Source organism: Python bivittatus, unplaced genomic scaffold (genome assembly GCF_059951505.1).
Source record: "Python bivittatus isolate LINGU-HERP-01145 unplaced genomic scaffold, Pbiv_v1 ctg000590_np1212, whole genome shotgun sequence".
Lineage (NCBI taxonomy): Eukaryota > Metazoa > Chordata > Lepidosauria > Squamata > Pythonidae > Python > Python bivittatus.
The window spans coordinates 14025591-14049008 of NW_028277086.1; the positions used below are offsets into that span (position 1 = coordinate 14025591).

At 39.3% G+C, this 23418-nt stretch overlaps 1 protein-coding gene across 1 annotated transcript; it reads left to right on the forward strand.

Annotated features, from left to right (window-relative positions):
- The first annotated feature begins 565 nt into the window (after window positions 1-565).
- TNFRSF11B (TNF receptor superfamily member 11b) lies at window positions 566-23073 on the forward strand. Its single transcript, XM_007423340.4, has 5 exons — window positions 566-858; window positions 8206-8575; window positions 17685-17882; window positions 18881-19105; window positions 20661-23073. Exons 1-5 carry the CDS (start codon window positions 829-831, stop codon window positions 21047-21049), a joined length of 1212 nt encoding a protein of 403 aa, XP_007423402.1. The 5' UTR covers window positions 566-828; the 3' UTR covers window positions 21050-23073.
- The last annotated feature ends 345 nt before the right edge of the window (window positions 23074-23418 follow it).

A 23418-nucleotide genomic window follows, 5' to 3' on the forward strand; every position in this document is an offset into this window, starting at 1 on the left:
GGTCTTAAATTGCTTCCATCCTCCTTTTTGTTTTGATTTTTAGTGGTGATTGTTTCCAAAGAAATAAATTCCTAAGCAAAATAAATCCTCTTGCACCAGTTTCCTTAAGAGGGAAATGAGACTAGCTCCTCTTACAGGTTAAATATGTAACCATACAGCAAAGAAATTTAAAAGGTGTCAGTCAAAACACAGGTAATTTTGCAAATTAAAACCAACACATGTTGAATTAAAGAATAAACATTTATGGTTCTTTCACCTGATGGGAAAATAAAACATGAAAAGATTTCCCTTCCTGGCTGTCTCCCCCACGCATACCAACAGGTCCAAAGCAGGAACTTTAAAGAAGACTGTTCCAGCAAGTTATTTTTAAAACACCATTCCTATAACAGCCTGGACTGTGAATAACTCACTCTTTGTTGTCCTGAAGGTAATCCTTCCTTGGACTCCCCCTTTTTGCTGAGAAAAGGGGTGGGCAGTTTCACCACGGAGGTGGTGACTGGCAGACAGTAATTAGTTAACCCATCACTCTGCCTCGATCCTGACCCTCCTTCCTTTCTCCCCTCCCAGAACCTGTGGTTAAATACAGCTGAAAGAAGTTGCATGAAATCATCAACAGGTTCCTTTAAAAAAAAACTGAAAGAAATTGATCATGGGGAGGGAATGAGTATTTCAAGCTGAGCCAAGTTTTCCTGCTGCATGGGGCCACAGAAATATATATAAACGAGCCTTAAATGTGCTGAAGCTCTGTTTGTAAGCTGCTAAAAGACAAGCGTCCCTGGACCCGTCCAATTGCCTTTCCAGCTCCTTGAGGGTTTTAACGCCAGCGCAATGAACAGATTTCTATGCTGCATGCTTGTGGTAAGTCTTTGCCTGAAGGTCGCTTTGGAAAGTACAAAGTAATGATGTTATTTCTCTCTGTTTCTTTACAAGCTGCATTTGCCTCCTTCAGTGTTTAGTAGCACCTTGGGCTGTTGGAGCAAATTTTGAGCAAGCTCCCCTTTACTTCTAGAGGCAAAGGCAATACCCTGCCACATTTCTGAAGGAGGATCTCCTGAATCTCATTGCATCTTCACATGACAGGACTAAAACCATTGCAAATGTCATGAGCTGGCTGATAGATCATGGTTGTCTGTGTGGTTGTAAACTATGGAACAACAAGCAAAATTCTATGGGATGGAACCAGACAGAGCATAGATGTATTTAATTTTAAATGGGTCTGTATGAATGTAAGAGACTGCTGGATACAGAGTCAAACCATCAAGCCATCTTTCCCAGTATCATCTACTGTGATGGGCAAGTCTTCTCCAGAGTCTCAAACTGAGATCTTCTATTCTTTTATTGAGCAATGCCAAGTACAGAACTTGGATCTTTTGTCCTTCTATTGCTGCTTCCCAGTGTAAGTAACTACAAATCTTTGGGTGTTTTCGCATCTAGCTGTATGTACAGAGCTCCCTATGACACTGAAGAGAATGGAAAACTTCCATATATCGGCTTCAGAATCGGTTAATGATTATGTGTGCCATTTAGTGCTGCCCATTCTTCAAGTTCTTGAGTTGCTCTATTACAGAGTTACAATGGGGACCTATCTACTGAATTTATATCCCACCCTGGGAGAATTAAACATCTATAAATGTAATTTATCTCAGAATCAGCCCATAGCGAGGAACAGTAATGTCTGATGTTATTTTGAAACTATATATTCGATATATTTCATTTTGGGAAAAGGGAAAGGCTGTTGATAAAATAACTGAATGTTTCCTTTATTTGCTGCCAAATTTGTTTCCTGTGCACAACTGGTGAATTAATAATGTCATTCACATGGTAGCTATTCAGACAATAAAAGTCCTTGATTTCTGATTTTATATAGATTATATTTTGTTTTTAAATGGAATTCCACCCAGTAAGAAATGTCTTGCTCAAGCTTCATTTCCCCAGTGGTTATAAAGAAAAACTTTGCAGTTGTTTGGCACTACTCACAAAAAGAAGTATGAGATATGAAAAAAGAACAGAGGTACGATTGGAACACGTGCATTGAAGTCCTTATTAGCATCATACAAATCTGAAAAACGGTTCTTAAACTGTCAATTCAATCATGTTAACTGGTCAAACAATACAAAATTCATATGTATTTATGCACAAACATAAGTATTAAATAAGATGGGAATATTCCAGCCCAACTTAAAACACTTCTAATTTCCATGAGGTTCAGTGATCATGTAAAGCATATGTGGGCTTAATTTTTAAAGACTTCATTTTGGCTGGATCAAACCTATACTTATAAAACATACTTTTTAAAGAGTCAGGGGAATTAGTTTTATAATCCTGCCTGTGTCCAAGCCCAAATAGTATATGTGAGGGATGTGGTTGAAGATGCAATTGTTTCTCCCTTTACAGTTGTCACATACATAAATTGAGTCTATCTTCAACAACAGAATTGTCCCTTGCAAAATATGTGATTTAAGTCTTTGGTCTCAGAAGGACTTTCACTTACTTTTGGCTTGCACAAACAAAGAGAAAAAAAGGATACCTACTAGGAATTACCTTGGTATCTTCTCAACTGTCTGTGGTATGCAGATATGGAAGATCTGTTAAAACAGGCTTCCCAAACTGGTACCTTGGAGAGGTTGGGCCATGCCATCATCCCAGCCATTGATCATGCTGAGAGTGCTCCAAATTGTTTGGAGTCCACCAGGTTGGAGAAGACTTGGATGTAAGAAGCCTGAGCAATGAGTACATCCATGAGGCATCCTTATGGCAAAACACTGTAGTAGTATTTCACTTTTAGATCTAAAGGCAAGATAGGAAATTTCAAAGGCTGTCATTCCATCAGCAGTTCAGCATGGAGTTGCCTCAGACCCTTTCACACTAAACAATATCTCTTCAGAGGTTCTTGGTCCCTGGAAAAGAAAGAGAAAGACTTGGAAAATGAAGATGTCTCAAGTGTGCTGAATTAATAGCATTCGAGTTGCATTGTGCTCTTTAAAAAATGTAATCCTTGGTCTTAAATAAAAGTACCTGGTCAGCTTTGGTTGATCCCCCAAAGCTCAGCAGGACTGGATCAGTCTGAAGTTAGACTGAGAATTAAAAAAAAAAAACTTCTGGAAGAACACAGTGTCAAACAACTCTCACATTATTACCAAAACCATCACATGGATGTACCCATGAAATCATTAGGATTTGACTCAAAGGAGACTTTACTTTTTCACCAATTTAAATTTGGAAATACTCAGGTACAAATTTCTATGCAGTCATGAAAGGTTGATTTGGGGGCCAGTGTCCTTGCTCTATCAAATCTACCTAGTCTAATCTACCTTGCAGGATTATTGTAAAATAAATGGATTGGAGTTAGCCAATGCTCTTGGAGAAAGAAGGATTTTTCTAAAAAAAAAAAAAAGTTCAAGTTGTGAGGGCTGCTAGTTATGTAGCAAAAATATCACCAGCTGCATATACTCTGGGTTTCCTACTTTTTCCTGATGTGAGGTAAGCATTTAGAAGTGAAGCTAACACATAACCTATTGCAGCTTCTCCCTCTCTTGCCCTTTTCTCTTGTATAGAAGTGAATAGCCATGTTGGAATGGAGACATCATTATTAAAGTAAAGTATATTCCTTACATTTCCTGCCTCTTCTGTTCTGTATGAAATAGCTTTTATGTTTAATTGTGGCTTAAACACAGGATAAGATTATCTTTTTCTGCCTACTTAATCACAGGGCTGTTCCCTACCATGGTGCAATTTCACCATTAAAGCAAGTTAGCAACCCCCCTTCCCCACAACTAATGAGTCTCGCTACACTGCACTTTCTCTTAACTTCTTCGTGCTGTAGTTCTGGGTTTTGTTGCAAATGGAGAGCTTCCATTTTTAAGTAGCAAATATGCTGCATACTCTCCGGTATTGCTTGAGGTTGTACCATGCAAGGCCATCCTGGAAGAATGGAGGACGTGTTTCCTGGCAGCAGGAAATCATGAGTAGATAAAGGAATCTTAAATGCTTGCTGCACCCAATAAGCAGTAGAAACAGCTTAAAAAGTAGACATAAAGGTGCAAAACTGAGATGTGGGCAAGGCAGCCCTTGTTGGCTGGTTGACAGGAAGTATAGGCTATGATTGGCTATCTGTTCTCTTCCAATACTTTGTTTCTTTGATAGCATCCTGGTAACCTTTAGCAGTTGGAATAGCCCACTCAAGTTTTGTTTCATTGTCTTTATGAAATGTGAACATGAGTAAGGATTCACAGAACAGAGCCATCCTCTTGGGTTTCTCATCATGCTTTAATTAAGTCAGCCAGGTGCTGCCACCTGCTGAAGACACTGAGAAAGAGGAAATGATGAGGAAAGGTAGGTTGCTTCCTTCTCACATCTCACAGGATTCAGCTCCAATTTAAAAAAGGGTGGCTTAATATTTTAACTCGCTGCTTCAGGTAAACTCTCCTTTGGGTTGAGCCAGAGGTGGTGCCTTCAGTCATGTTGGTTTGTATCTGTCAGCAACAAAATAGAATAAAACAAATACATCAATGTCCATTTATTGGCATCAGTATAAATGCATTTATAATTGCCTTCTTCTGTGATATTTCTTAAATTTCAAGGCTAGTCTACAGCCCTTGTATTTCTGGATGGTCCTTCATCCAGGTACTAACTAGATTTGATCCTACTTAGTTTTTTAGGATGAACTATGCCAGGAAGTACAGCCCAAACCTTTGGGGTGTGGTGGTTGAGGTGTTGGATAGGACTGGGGAGGAGACCCAGGTTTTTTAAGTACTGCAGCCCTGGAACCGTACTGGGTGACCTTGAGCCAATCATCATCTCTCAGGCTAGCCAACTTTATTTTATTTATTTATTAAATTTCTTCCCCGCCCATCTCCCCCCAACAACTTCATAGGGTTATTGTTGTAGGGAAAAACGGAGGTGGGAATGTTATGTATGCTGCTGTGATTTCCTGGAGGGAAGTTAAGATACAAGTTGAATAAATAAAACCCATCAGAGACAGAGATTTTAGTGTTTGAGGTTTCTCTATTCCAATGTTCCATGGCTGGCTGGGGAATTCTGGGAGTTGAAGTCCCCACGTCTTCAAGTTGCCAAGGTTGAGGAACCTTGAGCTCTATACACTCTTGCTCATTAGACCTTTGACTTCAGTGGATAAAAAGCCATGAGAAAAGCATTGACGTACAATGCAATGGAAAAGAAGTAGGAGGAGAGCTGAAATGAACATTCTGTTTTTAGTAAGCACTCTGTTCAGACAAAGGTCTCTTAGACTGGACAACAGAGATTCAACAGGCATCCTTCTACAAGCATAAGAGCCAAATGCTCAGCCACTGAGACTAATTTCTCTAACTTTCCAGAGAAATATCAAGTACAGAATGTTGGCATAGAGCTCTAGAATTTGCAGCAAAGTTCCGAGGGTTAGGGAGGAAATATACCTTGGGGTATCCAAGTAGTAAAAGCAGAGGTAATTTCAAGAGGAATGTAGGTCAGGCTGTCATAAATATAGTTCAGCATTTGAATAAACCTAGGCAAAGTCTTTAATCCCATAAGCTTCTGTCTCCTCTGCCCAGTCCAAGGGACTGGTGCTCCTTGGATTGAATTCCAGTGGCCCAACTACTTGGAGCCACAGTTTATTTCCAAAGACAGCACTACTCCCAAAGCATTCTCCTCTGTAATCTGGCTCTTCTCTCCACCTCCTGCATTCAGCTGGGAGATGGTGGTTCTCTCATGGACTGATGGTTATATACATGCTTCACAGACTATCAAGGGGTGCAGAGTCAGGGTGGTGAAGGGGGCACTTTGGGTAAGATCTGATTTCTTCAGGATGGGTCTCCCCAGGTTCTTTATTCTCATCCAGCTCTTCTTGTCTTCGCAAGAGGACTTGTCCAACCCAGCAATGACTTAAGGTTTCCATTTTTCCAGATTGTGGGAAGAAGACATATTACCACAGCAGGTTTTGTCCTCAACAAATGGATGTTCACTATTCTGCATAAAAGGACCTACAAATAGACACCTGTCTGTTGCCATGACAGAGTGGAGATGGCAGTATAGCACATGGAAGGCCACTGATGAATAACTTATCTATCTGTGATGGATAATTATTGATGGCCAACTGCTCTACCATCTAGCTCTCCGCATTGTCTCATGTCAATAGCTGGACCATGTTTGCTTCCTCCTCTGTCATCCTTCCCACCTCCTTGCTGCCTTATAGAATGGAATGGTTGGACTCTCCCTTCCTATGGATCTTTCTTTGCAAAATGGACTTGGACTGGATTGTCTTTCAAACAGAGTGATAAGGTCATCAGATAGAGGACTGCTCACCTAATTCCAGATTTCTGAACTTCTGTAGAGGATGTTCATAAGTACAGCTGTTGTGTGCAGGGCTCTTTTCAAGATATTGTAATGAATAAACTATCAAAATAGAGGAAATCATATTTCTATAATAAAATTCACTCAGTGAAATTGATTAGTGCAAGGTTAATAAATGATCCAAGGAACTGTGGTCCAGCAACTGTTCCTTCAAGCTAGAGAAGTAAATATATAAATAGAACAATCTGGTGTTTATACATGTAACATCAAAAATTCAATACTGAGGATTCATGTTTGTTTGTTTTCATCCACAGCCTTTTTTTTACTTTGTGTCTTTTTTAGGATTGGAAACTTGAGAGACAAGATCTATTTTTTTAACTGGTCTATTCACTGAAAGCCTTTTCAGAAGTGTATCAGGGCTTAAATGGATAACAGACAAACAAACTTCCCTTCTTCCCACAATATGTAATTCCTTACCATGATGATTTGTTAGTCTTCATTTGCTCTTAACAGCTTTCAAAAGAGAAGAAATCAAAGCAGATCAATTGTTCATTAGCTATTGGCTGTGATAGCTGAACTGAATCTCCATCACCAGGACAGTATCTCCCTGAATATCAGGCAAAAAAATAGTGGTTTGGAGATAATCAAGTTTATGTCCTGCTGGTGAGCTCCTATTTGCTGGCTACTGCCGGAAATAGAATGAGAGCCAAGCTGGATTTTTGCCTGAAGGAAAGTACAATGTTCTTACATAATGTAGAAAAGTGAATGCCAGAATTTACAGATTTGACTTGGCACTTGCCCAGCCCTTGGCAGCTGTCTTCAAAGGAAAACTAGGTTTCAGGATGTGTTTGCAATTCCAAACAGAGGACGCTTTATCTGTTTTAGTAAATTCAAGCATTCTTCTGTGGTCTGTGTGAAAAACCCAAAGCCGAAGTGTATAATCATGTTTTTGAATGCTGAAAAACTAGGTTTTTTGGGGTTTTTTTTTTGAAATCACAAGGCTGTGATTGAAAGGAGGAAAAAAAGAGGCTTGAAGGAATATGGGCTGTGTTGGTAATTGCCATCCAATCTGTGTGTATTTCGCAGGGCGGAGCAGTGACATCAGCTTTCATTTGGAGATGAGGGAAAAGCATGTGAAAGTTCAGAATTCAATTAACAGAATGTCATTTCCCTTTCAAAAACTTCTTCTGGCAAGATCACAAAAAGAGAGAAGTGAAGTCTCCTTTGAGTTGAGCTTGACTTGTCAAGACTTTTGGATACATTCATGTCATTTTCTTGATAACAATAGAGAAGTGATTGTCCTTACCTTTTTTTTCTGGGTTGTATCTTTTTTTCCAAGTTAGTTATTGATTCTGTCATTCCTGGGTGGTTCTCTCTGACCAAACACTAACCAGGACCAGCCCTGCTTAGCTCCTTAATCCAGAGAATAGCCAAAAAAGAAACAATAACTCTTTGTACAATACTGGGGTCTTTTTAAAGTTTGAAAATTTGAGATAACATCTGTAGTTTTTAATATTATGACAAAATTTCAGGCTAATAGAACTGAAGATTATATGACCATTGGCTGAAGTTGACATGGCAGAGATTACAAAATTTGTCATAGTGATCTGTGACAAATATTTGATGTATTATGTAGTAGCAAATGTTTTGTAGTAACTTGCCACTTGTAGGACCCGAGCTTCTCTGTGATAGATCTTGATCTTGTTCTGTGAAATTTCTATTTTTAACATAGTATGATGTGGCTTTTAAAATATGGTTTGTGATTGAATGCAATGTGTTAACCCAGCCACTGGGTTCAACAAACCATAGTTATAAAGTATGACTTAGTACTTGAGGACACCATCAGTGTATTACAAAACAAACAAACACAAAACCCTCAAATATACAAACTTTAAAATTGCTTTATTTCTATTTTATTAGTTATTGGACATCTCAGTAAAATGGACAGTCCAGGAAACTCTTCCTCCAAAGTATCTCCATTATGACCCTATGACCTCCCATCGGCTGACGTGTGACCAGTGCCCTCCAGGAACGTATGTCAAGCAGCACTGTACAGCCTCAACAAAGACTGAATGCGCTCCTTGTCCAGATCAATCTTATGCAGATGAATGGAACAATCATGAAACATGTTACTATTGTAATGTGGTGTGCAAGGAACTGCAATATGAAAAAGTCAAATGCACCAGCACTGGAAACCGTGTCTGTGAGTGTATAGAAGGACGGTACCTTGACCTAGAATTCTGTTTGAAGCACACAGCATGTCCTCCTGGATTTGGTGTTGTTCAAAAAGGTATGTATCTCTTTTCAAGAGATGATTTCAAGATTGCTCAACAATCAAAGGCTGTTTCTGGGTCACTTAGGGTGAGTAAAAATCTTTTCCAGGCTGTTAAGTGGAAAAGATACTGCTGTCATCCAGCCAGGTGTCAGGATAAGAGTAACTCTGGTTTATCCTATCCTGAAGATTAAACAAGCAAACATGGTCTGATCTAATTGAAGCAGAATATATTGAAAGACAGTATGATAGAATTGCTAGCAATTAGAGTGAAGATGGAGCTGAGTTCAAATCCCTCCTCAGTCAGGCTCAGTGAATAACCACATAGGATGAACATATACATTAATTGCATTTAATTGTTTTATATTTTAAATTACATTATAATTATGATATTTTTATTAATGAAAGAATAGCATAGTACAAAGAACAAATAAATAGGATGACAGCCATGACTGGGGTCCTTTGGAAATTTAAGTTCCAACTAGGAACCTAGAAATCCAAGTAATGCCACAAGATTTAACATGTCCAGCAAGGTGGGTTTTTGTAAATCCATAGTTGATGTAGCTGAAATACTTAGTTTTTGTAAACAAATCTGTTACATTGCCTAATGTGCCAATAACTAAAGTGATGACTTGATAGCAAGATCTTTTCTCTAATCTAGCTATTTCAATCTTCAGATCTCTACATTTTGTAATTTTTTCCCCAATTCTTTTTCATCAACTCTGCTGTCCCTGGGTCTATAAAAATTACTCTTTTCCTTTCAATGATTGCTCTGTCCAATGCGTTGTCTTCTAAATGGAGATCACTGTATGTGAAAATGCTATAAAATTCAACATCATTATTTTCATTTTTTAAAAATTGTGTGTGATTACACCACATTCTGAAAATGTGGAAATTATATTTTTTCACAGAAGCAAAAAAAAAGTACTATTATTCTTTGGCCCTGGCCATCCTCCCTGTTTGTTGTTGTTGTGGCTGTTGTTCCCACCTACTTTTTGGAGGACATGCTTAGCATGCTGTTCAAAGGTCAAGTGCCAAGTTGGTATAGATCACTAAAGTTTGCCTTTTTGAGAATTTGTTCAATTATCCATACATGGTTACAGCTATTTCTTATAGCCAAATTAAAGTATTAAGTAATTGAAGCATAAAGTATTATCCACTAGTTTTGAACTGACAGAAGCCTATATCAGCATAACATTTGCTACTCCACTGGCAATCCCTAATCTGCCATAGGCAGCTATGCCAGCAAATGGTGCTTTCCTTATGTATTGTATGCAGCACACATTAAGGACAAAGATGGGTGGATTCCCCCCTGGTTGGTCTCCCTCCCCTCCCACTAAACATCACCAGCTAGTAGGAAAATCTCTATTAATTACTCTACTGAATGTGGGGTGAGTCTGGGAAGGAGGCATGTTTTGAAGATAACTAGACTGGAGGTTGAGCCATCGGTCAAAAGTTGCTATGTGTTTGCATAGGTGTTTTGTAATGAGTGAGCATTAAACCTGGGTTCAAAAGCAACCCAATAGCTGACAGGCATGGGAAGATTTGCAACTGTGAAGCACAGGAGAGAGAACTGTCCCTCTCCTACTTCATTGTTCACTCCCCCCAACACTATCGCTATTTAGCCTTATCCAGGTCTCTGAGCCAGAGATTCATTCAGAGACCTAACAGTACAGGAGGAGACTCCTGTTTGAAAGAACCTGATGCTCCCACTGCCCAAAGCAGAATAGCCTCGGAAGACAGTGCCAGGAACTAGTGGGAGGGGGCGCACATACACTCTCCTAGGTAGCCAATAGATCCCACTCCTTGGTGGTCACCTGACTGTCCCAGAAACAGAATGATTAGAAGCACTGTAGATTGTATCCACAGTAAAACCTATGCTGGGATGGGAGAGAAAACACTATTTAACACTGGTACAGCTAGGGATGAATAACTTAAAGCTATGTGAGATACGAGCTATGATAAGATGAAGGCAACGTCATGAGGGCGTAACATCAAAAAGAAGTTACCAGGGCATACCTGTGCAGTGGTTAGATGTAAGTGAGAAAAAGCTCTTACTAAGATTACTGTTTTTGCCATCTGCTTGGACCTTTAAAAACAAACATCCACCTGGCTTTTAAAATGTCCTAAATAAGCATGCTCCGATGAACATGATGGAGAGTAAATTTTTGTGATGCTTGCAAGAATAATCTCCTCAGACTCTTACCAAAAGGAATGTTGCTGGCAGTTGAGCAAAATATTCTGCTCTTATGATAATGACTAATCTAATGGCAGTTGCAAATTGCATTCTAATGAGAAACATGATGGATTGCCCTCTTTCAGGGGAACATTATTGGAGATGCAATACTTATGGGTGATAACTAATAACATTTTCCATTGGGAAGAATGCCATTCCAAGGCCTTGTGCACCTTGACAAACAGCAGAAGTGTTAATTGATATAGCCCTAGGAGAGTAATTATAACAATATTAGGGTATCAGCAAAAGTCATCATACCTGGATGGCCATAATTAATTACCTATATCACAAATGGATCCTTGTAGGAAAAAAAATAAAGCTGCAAGAAGTTTTCTTGCCAGATTGATTGGTAATCTCCTGTATTTTAAAGTCAGGATAAAGACCATATTAAATGTATTTTGAAAGGAGTGGTGATGGGGAATCTTTCACTGAAGGAAAAATAAAATCTGTCACTGAAGAGTGCGTTTAAAAGACACTGGACAAATTCTGGTCTAGAACTAATAAACATATCACAATGATTCAGCCTGTACTAGTTCCATCATTTAACTTAGTTATTCTTCTCTGACTGAACAGACTTTTCATTGAAAGTGTGATATACCTCCTAATACTGAAGGAAAAAAATAGCTAGTACATAAAGAGGGTTTCCTGTATTGACAAAAATATAAGAATTCTCATAATTCAAATCTAACATGTAAAACAAATGAACAAACCCAAGTTATGTTTCAGGTAAAGTATTTTGTTTAAGGTATATTCTAAATAGAAAATCTAAAGAAATGTACACGAAACTCTTATACTTTCTGCATAACACGAGTTCATTTTGCATATTGGTGACCTTCTGAATCATGGACTGGTTATTTGTTGTCTCCTGTTTTATTCATTATATTTTGAAAACTGCCCATTAGCAATAGCTTTCTTATATTGATTACTGCTGTATCTGCATCAAGAAATCATCATTTCAACAAGCCAGGTTTACAAACATGGTATGATACTTTTAAACATCCTCATTCAAGGTATAACTTGCAAGTTTGGATGTCAAAGCAACTAAGTTTTGGGCAAACTAAATAGATAAATGTGTGTCTTCAAGTCAGTCTTGACTCTTGATGGCTGCCCGGAAACATTTTTGGAAGTGGCTTGCCATTGTCTTCCTCTAGGGGTGACAGAGAGTGACTGGTCCAAAGTTGCCCAGCTGGCTTTGTGCTTAAAGCAGGAGTAGAATTCATGGTCTCCCAGTTTCTAGCAATGTATATAGAGGAAGAAGCACCTTAAGACACAGGACTCATTTCCAGAGTTCTGATGCATAGTGGGAAGAATGTAGAGAACCATATTCTTTTTGAAGCTTATCTACTGATGGTTCAAGCCAGGTACACAGGTGAATAGGGTCATCCCTTTCTCTGCCACTCTTCTTTCTTTTTCTCTTCTCCTCTACATTTCTGAGCAAGAACTGCTGATGAGATGGACAGGTAATTCTTTCTTGCCAAGGACTTGAATATGCAGAGGGCTTTTGAAATTAGTCCATGGGCTCCATGTGTTCTAAGGAGTAAGGAGGCCCAGGTTCTAGTCTGGCCTCAGCCACAGAAGCTTCTTGGGTGCCTTTGGGACAGCCCTTCTCTCTCAGCCGAAGAATCCATGTGGTATAGCAGTGAAGGTGTTGGGATAGGAGCAGGGAAACCCAGGTTCAAGTATTCCCTCATGGAGACCCATTGGGTGATCCTTGGTCAGCCCTGCTTACCTCACTTGCTTGTTGTTGTGAGGAAAAGAGGAAGAAGGAGCATTATATACACTGTCTTGCACTGAATGAAAGATGGGATATAAATCTAATAAATAAATAAAGCTGTGCTTAACTGTAGTCTATAGGAATGCAGTGCAGAAAGCATCAACAATTTTGATTAACAATATTGTTGCAGCAATTTGTAGTTGTATATGAAGACAACTGAGTAGTATGATTTTTTTTTTAATTAAAAGAAAACTTGAAAAAAATAATCCTTGGCACAAAAAGCAAAATCACCTGAACCATGAGTGTGCATGTAATGTGAACCCAGCTACTGTGGTTTGTAAAACATAGTTTATAGCTTAGTATACAGTGGTACCTCGGGTTATGAATTTAATTCGTTCCGTGACTCTGGTCGCATCCTGAATTGGTCGCACCCCGAAGCAAATTTTCCCATAAGGTTCAATGTAATTACCGTTAATCCGTTCCGGCATCCGTGGACGATGTGTCAGGGGCGGAAAAATGGCCGCGGACCACGTGGCACGGTGGAAAATGGCCACGGATCCGGTTCGTATCCCGAGGCGGAGTTCGCACATCGAGGTAAATTTTTGCGGCTGGAGCTGGTCGTATCCCAAAAAGTTCGTTAGCAGAGGCGTTCGTAACCCGAGGTACCACTGTAACTTAGTATGAGAGATCCAGTTTGGTCTAGTGGTTAAGGCAACAGGCTAGAAACTGGGAGAACGTGAGTTCTAGTCCCACCTTAGGCACAAAACCAGCTGGGTGGCTTTGGGCCCATCACTTTCTCTCAGCCCCAGGAAGGTGGCAATGGCAAACCACTTCTGAAATCTTGCTAAGAAAACTGCAGGGACTTGTCCAGGCGGTCTCCAAGAATCAGACACAATTGAATGGAAAAAACAAAACAAAACATAACTTAGCTTAAAACCAACGCCTTAAAGCTCTCTTAAAGATTTTTAAGCAGGGATCTAGGTACCGGTGGCAGTATGCAGAATTAATCTAGATGGAAATAACTCCCTCTCCATATTAAGGAATAGCCTTGATAGGGAAAAAGCAAAGAAGATGGGCAGTTGCCCATCTACAGTGAGTGCTTGTGGCAAAGAGAACTTAAGCATCTCAACAGAGTGTTTCCTTGGGTCTGAAAGTGTAATAACCTCTGAGATGTCAAGTTTATGAGTCATAATAAAATAATGTCATGCCTTAGGTAGCGCTCTCTTATTATTTGGATGGATGGAGGGGGGGATCAGTTTAGGGAAGAATACTTCTTCAGTGGCCAACACTACATCAGTCCTTATAAGCAGCTCTCACTCATTATTTTCCAGTTATAGCAATATTATCAACAGTACTAATACAATTCTTATCATATATGATCAAAATAATAAAGGAATATCTGTGATCAAAGTTTTTTTGTTTCACACTTGGTGGAGTTCAGGTTCTTTGCTGGAATGATTGCAAAGACTGCAGTTATGAAAGCTTGAAAACTTAATTGCTGTATCAAAGAGGGGTTATATGATCTCATTGCTGAGAAAGATGTGAATGAGTTATTATGTGTTCCTGTGCACGAGTACGTGTCTTCCTAAGTTGAAACACACAGGTAAATAAACTATTCATCTTTTCTCCTAAAAGTTAATGGGGTGATAATCCTAGCTAACAGCTGCAAAGAAAGTTTTGAGAATTACTGATTAAAAGGTCATTTCTTGAGTTTTGTATTCAACATGGGAGACCCTCAATACATTCTCAATGTTTCAGGCATACAATTCAGTTTCTTTGAAATATAGTTTTTGAGTGCATATGCTTTCAACAGGACAGTGGAGTTGGCTTTCTTGAAATGGAAACTGAACACTTTTGCGACTTCGGCTTGCTCTGAACTGTGATCATTTTTGTGTGATTCACGTATTTATTTTGCTAAAGAATCATGGTAGCAATGCAAGACCTTTTTAAGGCTTGGAGGACTTGGGTGGGATATTTATTTGAGCCTCTTCCCCCTTCCCTCTTATTCTGTGTCAAAGAATTCTTTTTTTCTCAGTTGGTTGTTTCCCATTGAAGTAAATGGCTCGGTCAACAGGCACATGTAGGAAAACCCGCATAACTTCTTGTAAGTTGTATTGCTCCTAATCCATCTGATCATTTCCAATCTGGACCCGTATTTTAATGAACAGTGTTTCCGTATGTGCAGCCTGGGTATTAATTCTGCTCCCCCACAGAGACCATAGCAGTCATTCTGACAAGCTTGGCTGACGAGTAAATATGTTGCAGAGTTGGAATGGTAAAGCAAGGATGGAATGTGATCAACAGGATGAAGCAAAGACCACAATATTTGGGGCATTTTCAATTCTGGTGATTAACCAAAAGCTCCTCTTTAAAAGGTTTCAGCTATTTAAGTCTCTAACAATCAGCCCAATAAATGTCCCTAGGAATTCCACAAAATTACATCAACTCTGACTTTTAGCTCTTGCAGGTGAGAACTAAACTTTGTCTCAACCTGTGCTTCATAGGACTTTAAAAGCCTAAACGAGATATGAAGAAATGGCTTGACAGCTAGAACAATACTTTCCTAGAGCTTCTATTTCTCTACACAATGATTTGTATGACGACAATATTTTTTGCTGCAAGTTCCATGTATGAACATAGTGACCTTAGCAGAATTTGTTCTCAAGTCCAAATTTAATTTACTTTTGTAAATCTTTTAGTTTAAGAGAGAGTGGGTGCAAAGAACAGTTGCTTTGAAAAATAGCCTGAAAAAAAAATCAATATATAGCATCTGACGTGTTACTTTGCAATACTTTTTATTTTATCTTGGAGAATTTCATAGTAATCTAGTCATCTGAAAGTAGAATCAATATATAATCTTTACAGAGCTATCTTAACAAATTATGACTTGCCTTTAAAAATCTGTGGAAACTCATTTAGTGTTTCCAAGAACATAACTTACCTAATTCCAGCCTGTGGTCAGAGATAATAATAATTGTAATAATGATTCTATATTCTTAGCAAGGACAGTTTTTGCATAAGAAAGAACACAGATATTTACACCAGGTGGTTTGGAAAAACACAACCATTTTCCTTGGTTTATTATAGAAATGGAAAGTTGCTTAGAAGAGGCTTTAATCTACCCTATCAAATTGGCAGCCCCAAAGCCATCTGTGGAATAGTGACCATGAATTACAGGCTACCAGGTGCTTGAGAAACTCTCCCATTTGTGATTCCAGATTGCTCAAGAGATTAGGGTTATTAAGCACCAGCAGGCTATAATGGAGGTCTGGCTTGCTCTGTGAAACTCACAGAATAGTAGTTCTATAAGCCAGCTTCAGGGAAAAGAAAGTTTGTTGTTTGCTGAATGATACAAAACTACTGATTTTGGTGTCCAGAATGAAAACAGGAGAATTTGTTAAAAATGTTTAGAAATTATTTTATCCATGGCATCATTTGTGGTGACAAAGCAAAGGTTTCTTCATCGGTCCTTCTAACAGCTGCTCTTCTCTTTGTATTTGACAGCAGAGGTGGGTAATAACAATCTGCCATTTTGAAGTTCCCACAGTTCCATCAACTTTCTGACATAAGGTGGTAGAATATTAAAATAACACCCTCTTTTTTGGCATGTTAATTCCTACCAGTACTCTGGAAACATGTTATCACTCTAAGGATATTCTGGCTCATTAGAGGAAATGCAGAATGGTGGATAATTGGGGAATGCCAGGGCAGGGATTTGTATTAGTTGGCTGTCTCAAGGTGCTGAGACCAGCCAGAGACAAGATGCTGCTGCTAATTTTATTCCTAGGGGAAAAATCTGCTGATCAACTATAGTTTTGGAACTTGGGAGTTTAGTGGACTATCCAGTAACCACCTAACTTCAACACTATCCCAATTGGTCTTTGGTTTTTAATATCTCTATTTATACAGACTAACTGACATCCCCACTATTTTGAATGATGTATCAGATATTTTTAAGGCTAAGAAATGCTTTGGATTCCATTCCCAAAAGATGGACATGAGTGGGAATGTGGCACCTGTCTCCCATTTTTTAAGGAAGCCATCTCAGGATCATGCGGTAGTTGTATAAGGTAGCTGTGCAATCATGGGAAAAGATGCAGGTGCTTTAATGAGTTGCACTTCTGGTTCATGCTCTTGTATATTCCAAAGCATCTTTTCCTAATTTTCTCTGAAATGCTGGACAAGTCTAGTGTTTATGATATACTGAACGGCACAACCAAGTAGCTGGCATTGTGCCGTTCTGCACAGTGTATGGACTAGAACCTCCCAAGTCCAGATGGGAGATTCCACAGAAGGTCATGGAGAATAAAAGGGCTAAGATCCTGTGGAGCTTCCAGATCCAGTGGGACAGGCAGGTACTGGCCAATCAACGAGATATCATGGTACCAAACAAGGACCAGAAGACAGCAGTGGAGAAAGATGTATCAGTGCCAAGTGACAGCAACATCAGGAAGAAGGAGTATGAGAAGCTGGATAAGTACCAGGGCCTGAAGGAGGAGCTAGAGAGGGTGTGGAAAGTCAAGGCCAAAGTGGCCCCAGTGGTGGTAGGAGCACTCGGGGCCGTGACTCCTAAGCTGGGAGAATGGCTCCAACAGATCCCAGGAACGACATCAGAGCTCTCTGTCCAGAAGAGTGCAGTGCTAGGAACAGCTAAGATACTGTGCAGAACCCTCAAATTCCCAGGCCTCTGGTAAGGGACCCGAGATTGAGGAAGACACAGACCACCCATAGGGGTGAGAGGGGATTTTTTATATATATTGGCTGGGTCAGACTAGTTCTGTGTGAATGTTACATTTGGCTGAATGTTACATTTAAAAGCTATGCAGGTGAAAAATTCTATTTTTCCCAGAACAGAATTTCTGTGTGCAGGGATACTGTTTTTGTTTAACATGGAGGAAATACAAATAATATCTTCTGTCACTTTCTGAAGTGAAATTGTCCCTTTCTTTGAGGGTTTTCTGAATGATTGTTTACAAAAACCAAAAGATTCAGAGGAGATTTAAAACATTAATCTACCAAATTATGCTGGGTGACAGGCATTCCTCTTTCAAAGAAAATCAGATAGTTTTTTGTTTCAGTCTTTGGTGTTGTCATTTGTTGAACGGGAAATTTCTGAAGTGCTATAAACAAAGTGGATAAATGCTTTTTAAAAAAATCATCTCTTTCCTTTTCTGCAGGTACCCCTGAAAGCGACACCATTTGTGAGAGATGTCCAGAAGGACATTTTTCCAATGATACATCATCCAAAGCTGTCTGTCAAAAACACACTAACTGCAGCGCCCTAAGTCTCAAATTGGTGGAGAAGGGAGACTCCACGCATGACAGTGTATGCCAGGGAGAAGACAGTGACAAATTGGATCAGCAATGTAAAATCGGTATGTATATAATCTGAAAAATAAAATAATGAAATTCCTTGTGAGTCTACAGCCAATGTGCAGTTAGGAATACAGTAAGATTTTATTTAGTCTTGGTTTTGGAGTGAATGAGACCAATCTCACCTCCTGAACTAATATGCAGATTGGAAAATTATTATCCTGTGAAAGGGTTGTCACATAAAAGAGGGAATGGAATTATTCTTTATCGCCCCAGAGGGCAGAAGCAAAACCAGTGGGTTAAAACTACATGGAAAGAGTTTCAGACTAAATGTCAGGAGGAACTCCCTGATTGTATAAGTTGTCAGCCAGGGGTACAGGATGTCATATGAACTGGGAGAGAATCCTTTGGTGGAGGTTTCAAACCAGAATCTGGAATGTCATCTGTCAAAAATGTTCTAGTGGATTCTGCCTTGAGCAGGTGGTTGAACTAAATGACCTCTAAAGTTCTTCCAAATTTATGATTCTATGAAATAAACAAATGTGAAATTGACATGGGCCAAAAATACATCTTTTCAGTTCCTTATTTTCGGCATACTCTCCGTTCTGCTGGCCTCATTGTCTTTGCCTTTAAAAGAATTAAATAAGGGCTTTGCACCACAATATACTCTACCTTATGGCGGCCTACGATGACATCTTCTCTTTGCTGGCATACTTTGTGGATCTTCTGCTGTGCAAATGTAGAGACGCAGTTCCTCCAGTGAAGCAACGCAGTGCAGATGCTCTGTTTGAAGTTAGGTGCCATCCTACTTCAAAAGGGTGCTTTACACACTTTATCCCCCAAAGGAAGCACTCTGCCAAAATTTGCAGGGTCTTAGCTTCAAAAGGAATCTCATTTTTTTTCAGTAGGACCCAGTCCTTGTTAGGTCTGCATAGGATCGCAGCCTTCAGAAAATCATGCTGGGAATATTATACTCTCTGAAAAGATGTGCAGGCAGTTGCTGATGGCTGCCCCAAAGATCAACGTCCTGATTTTAAAGTCAATATCTTTATTATTTTAGACGTAACCTTATGTGAAGAAGCATTCTTCAGGTTCATTGTTCCCAAAAAACTAACATCCACCTGGCTGAACACTCTCATGGACAGTCTGCCTGGCATAAAGGTCAATTTGGAAAACACCGAAAGAATTAAACAAAAGCACAGCCCACAGGATCAGACCTTTCAGCTACTGAAGTTATGGAAACAGCAAAATAAAGACCACAGTATGGTCAAGAATATTGTCCAAGGTACGTATTAAAGAAAAGCAGGGAATTATGTTTATACACTGGGTCAGTTTATGTAAGATGTTTGCTCCTGACTGTAGATTAAATCACCACAACAGTCAAAGCAATAAGCTGAAAGTGGCCATTGTGGCTCTGACATCAGTAATCAGAGCAGCTTCTGAAAGCATAAGCCACGTGGCCACGTATCACATCTTTTAGTTATGCACTGGAGAGCTGAGAGCATGAAAAGTATGAGACCAACTGCAAAGCAACAGATGATTGGGGGGTTATTCCTCCTTTTTTTCCTTTCCCTTTAGTGTTGAGTAGGGTGAGGGGATTTTCTCTGGCGGCTGTATCTGTAGCAGCATGGGGCAAGATAAGGATGTCATCTTCACTATTTGAAGTCAGTGGAAGTGACCAAACCATCTTAAAACTGCTTTGAAGGTTGGAGGTGTTGAAAATGATGGCTCATTGAAAAGTCTTTTCATTTAAAATCAGCTTTCTATGTCTTTGGACCTTTCTCCACTGACACCTAAGCATTGCACAAACATGCCTTGGTCACATCTTCTTCCCCGCCATGTTTCCTTCATCTCATCCCCAGCCCATGAATGGGACAGGCTTAAGTCATCATTAGCTGCATTGGTGTTAAAGTAGAGTTTCCTCCCTTACTGTGATAACCATCTAAAAGCAGCTTCAAGATGCGTAAAAGCAGTTAGACTGTGATCAGGACAAGAGGCATTAGAGAGGCAAGATAGATTAACAAAGGGGAGAGAAAATTTCCTACAGGTATAGTTTTCTAGAGTCAGTTTGGTTAAGGCATCAGGCTAGAAACCAGGAGACTGAGCTCTAGTCCCGCCTTAGGCACAGAGCCAGCTGGGTGACCTTGGGCCAGTCCCCCTCTCTCAGGCCTAGGAAGCAGGCCAGGGCAATCCACTTCTGAAAAACCTTGCCAAGAAAACTGCAGGGACCAATCCAGGCAGTCACCAGGAATCAACACTGACTTGAAGGCACACGCACAAAATGTTTTCTGACAACTTAATTTCAGCTCAGCAGTGAGAAAAAACCACTGTGTCTTTTTCAGTGCCTTGAAGCTGATTTTGACTCCTGACAACTACATGGACAAGTCTATGCAGGTTTTTTTTTTTTTTTTTGGTAACATTTTTGGGAAGTTTGCCATTTCCTTCTTCCTGGGCTGAGAGAGAGGAACTGGTACAGCCAGCTGGCTTTGGGCCTAAGGCAGGACTAGAACTCACGGTCTCCTGGTTTCTAGCCCATGCCTTTAACCATTACACAAACTGGCTGAGCCAAAAACGAAGCTTCTTTTAGAGAAATATGGGATTATTATATCAGCTTGGAATCTAATTTACTAAGATGGCATTGTGATCACCAACTCAGATTCCCTTCCATTGATTTTAATTTGCAGGGTAGATTTGCTTATGATTTCAAGAAAGCATTGACAGAAAGAAGGCTTAACTCCACCAATATTGCAGCAGAGGAGACAGGATGGAGACAGGATACAAGGAATCGTATTTTTGTAACCTTAATGAAGAGAATTAAACAAGTTTAACTCTTTTTTTAGGTATCGATCTTTGTGAAAATAGCATTTTAAAGCACGTTGGCCATCTCAACATCACCTTTGAGCTGCTCAATATCCTGATGGAAAATTTACCAGGGAAAAAAGTGGGCAGAGAAGAAATTGAACATATTTTTAGGATGTGCAAATCCACAGAACCAATTCTGAAGCTCTTGAATTTGTGGAGGATAAAAAATAAAGACCAAGACACCATCAAGGGCTTGACATTTGGGCTGAAGCATTTGAAAACATACCATTTCCCCAAGACAACAATTCAAGGTTTCCGGAAGGTGGTGAAATTCCTCCACAGCCTCACAATGTATAAATTATACCAGAAGCTTTTCTTAGAAATGCTAGGAAACCAGATCCATTTGGTAAAAATGAGACGTGGGTAGTTTTAAGTTCTCTGATCTTTCATTTGCCACTTGCTGCTAGCAATAATTAAATGGGGGGAGGGGAATGTTTTCCTATAATATAATGCTTATTTATATTTATATGACTGACTGGGATAGCATAGACTATCTTAGAACTGTTGTTGTTGTTCATAATACTTAAATGCTTATCTGGAATCTGTCTTCATCCAAGAATTCTAGTGAATTCCATGGACGTAGACAGAAATCATAACAAAACACACACACACACGATTTGCTATTTATATTAATTTGAAATCTAAAATGTTGTATATATTTATTAACTTCAATGAGATTAAGGGCTGAAACAGATGACCACTTATCAAATGTCATTGTTTAAACTCTTATGGCCTACTGTGTATAAATGGCCCTACAACTTTATTTTCCAGCTCTTCACAGTCCCTAGCATGGTGTCACTGAAATTTAATGTCAGATCAGTAGACTTTCTCAACAATTTCAAGCAAAGGGGAAAAAAAAAAGGGTCATGCATTCAGGTTTGCTTTGTGCATCTGAAATGCAAAAGCCCCCCTCCCCCTGCCCCAAGTTATCCCTGTTTATATGACTTCATGATGTTATCTTGGTGCCCTTTGCTATCCTTGGCTACTGATCACTGAAGGCTAGTGAGTCTTGGCTAGAAAAAGGGCTAGGCTCCTTCAAATGCAATCCCACAACAGAAGCAAAGCATGGCTCCATTTGCAGAAAGAGACCAGTGGCCATTGATCTTTTACTCCAGTGTTTCTCAAAGTTGTTAACTTTAAGATGTGTGGACATGCTGGGTGGGGAATTCTAGGAGTTGAAGTGCACACATCTTAAAGTTGACAAGTTTGAGAAACACTGTCCTACTCATTTCTCCACTATGTTTCAAACAATTCCTTACTTACATCTCTGTCATGAAGCACATACGAGACTCCTAACCAGTGTCAGCGGTACTCATTTCACGCACAAAAGTTTCAAAGAGTAGCCCCCACTTTTTGCTTCCCAAAACTATGTACAAATGATTGCCATAGGTTCAAACCAATTGAAATGAATAGAAAATCCCATTCTATCACAGTGGCCAATTTTGTGTTTGTCCATTTTTTGCCACTGTGGTGTTCTCCAGATGGGGAGAGGCTGCAACTCCCAGAATTCCTAGCCTGCAGGTATCAAATTGGGCAAACTAAATTGGCCTTACTTTTCAACGTTCCTACTAGTTTAGTCCCAAATCTCCTGCTGCATTTACTTCTCTTGAATGAGTTCGAGTCAGTATAAGGAAACAATGTTGTTTTTTCTACTTTCTTCCACCCAAGGGGAATCTTTTTTAAAAAAATAACCTACCATATCCTTCCTCCTCCCTCCAAGCCCCTGATGCATTAATCATCTTGTTCTTTTACTAAAAACACAAACTCAACCATATAAAGCCATTTTTGCCTCATTCCAAGTGGCACTGATTTGGATCAACATGGCAGGCTTGAAGCTTGCTCCAAACAAGTAGTTGCAATAACTATTTGTTGAAAAAAAACAACCAGTTATTTTGTTTTCTTTTGCAGTTTAATCTTGAATGCATGAATGAATCTTTAATCTGAATTTTAAGTAGGTTGCAGAACTCTGGTGATGTCATCAGAACAGCAGGCTGTTTAATCTTTTGCACTGTCTTCGGCTGACTTTTAACTTTGATAAAACTTCCAAATTGAAAGCTTTTCATCTGTTTTCACTCTCAAATTTACAGAGGGGAAATGAATGGAATGTACACTGTTTATTTTCAAGCTAAAAGGGATGGGGAGATATTTATATGTTATGTTTTGTAGTAGATCTTTCCATCATTCTTCCTCTGTGGATTTTTAAAGATTGTTTCTTAGGTTTGTCTGTATAGAATGTAATATCTTTTGGAAATAATTTCCAGAAAAAAACATGTTGAAAGTAGATTATTCAGAAGCTGTACATTTTGTTTTAGAACATGAATGTACCATATTTAAAAGATGGGTTTTCAAGTTGGATTTTTGACCATGTTTTATAAAGCTATTTTTTTCATTTAATATCTATGGCTCGTTCCTTTGGTCCTTCTGTCTTAGAGCAGATAAAAACCCTGTTCTGGCCATTTCAGAAGTCAAAAGGTGGAGGGACCATCATATTACATAGATATGATCTCCACACTGTGATGGCTGAATATGATTTTAGTTCTTCCCACAGCTAGATATTGCTGACAGTCAGCCTTCCCAATCACCTGAAGAATTTTAACCTGGTTCAGCACGATATGGTTACCACCTCCTTTCAACTTTTCTTACCTTATAAAAATCCCTCTAGTTTCAAAGTTGACAATGCTTACATAGGTGTAAAACAGGGTTTCTCAACTTAGACAACTTCCAGAAAGGTGAACT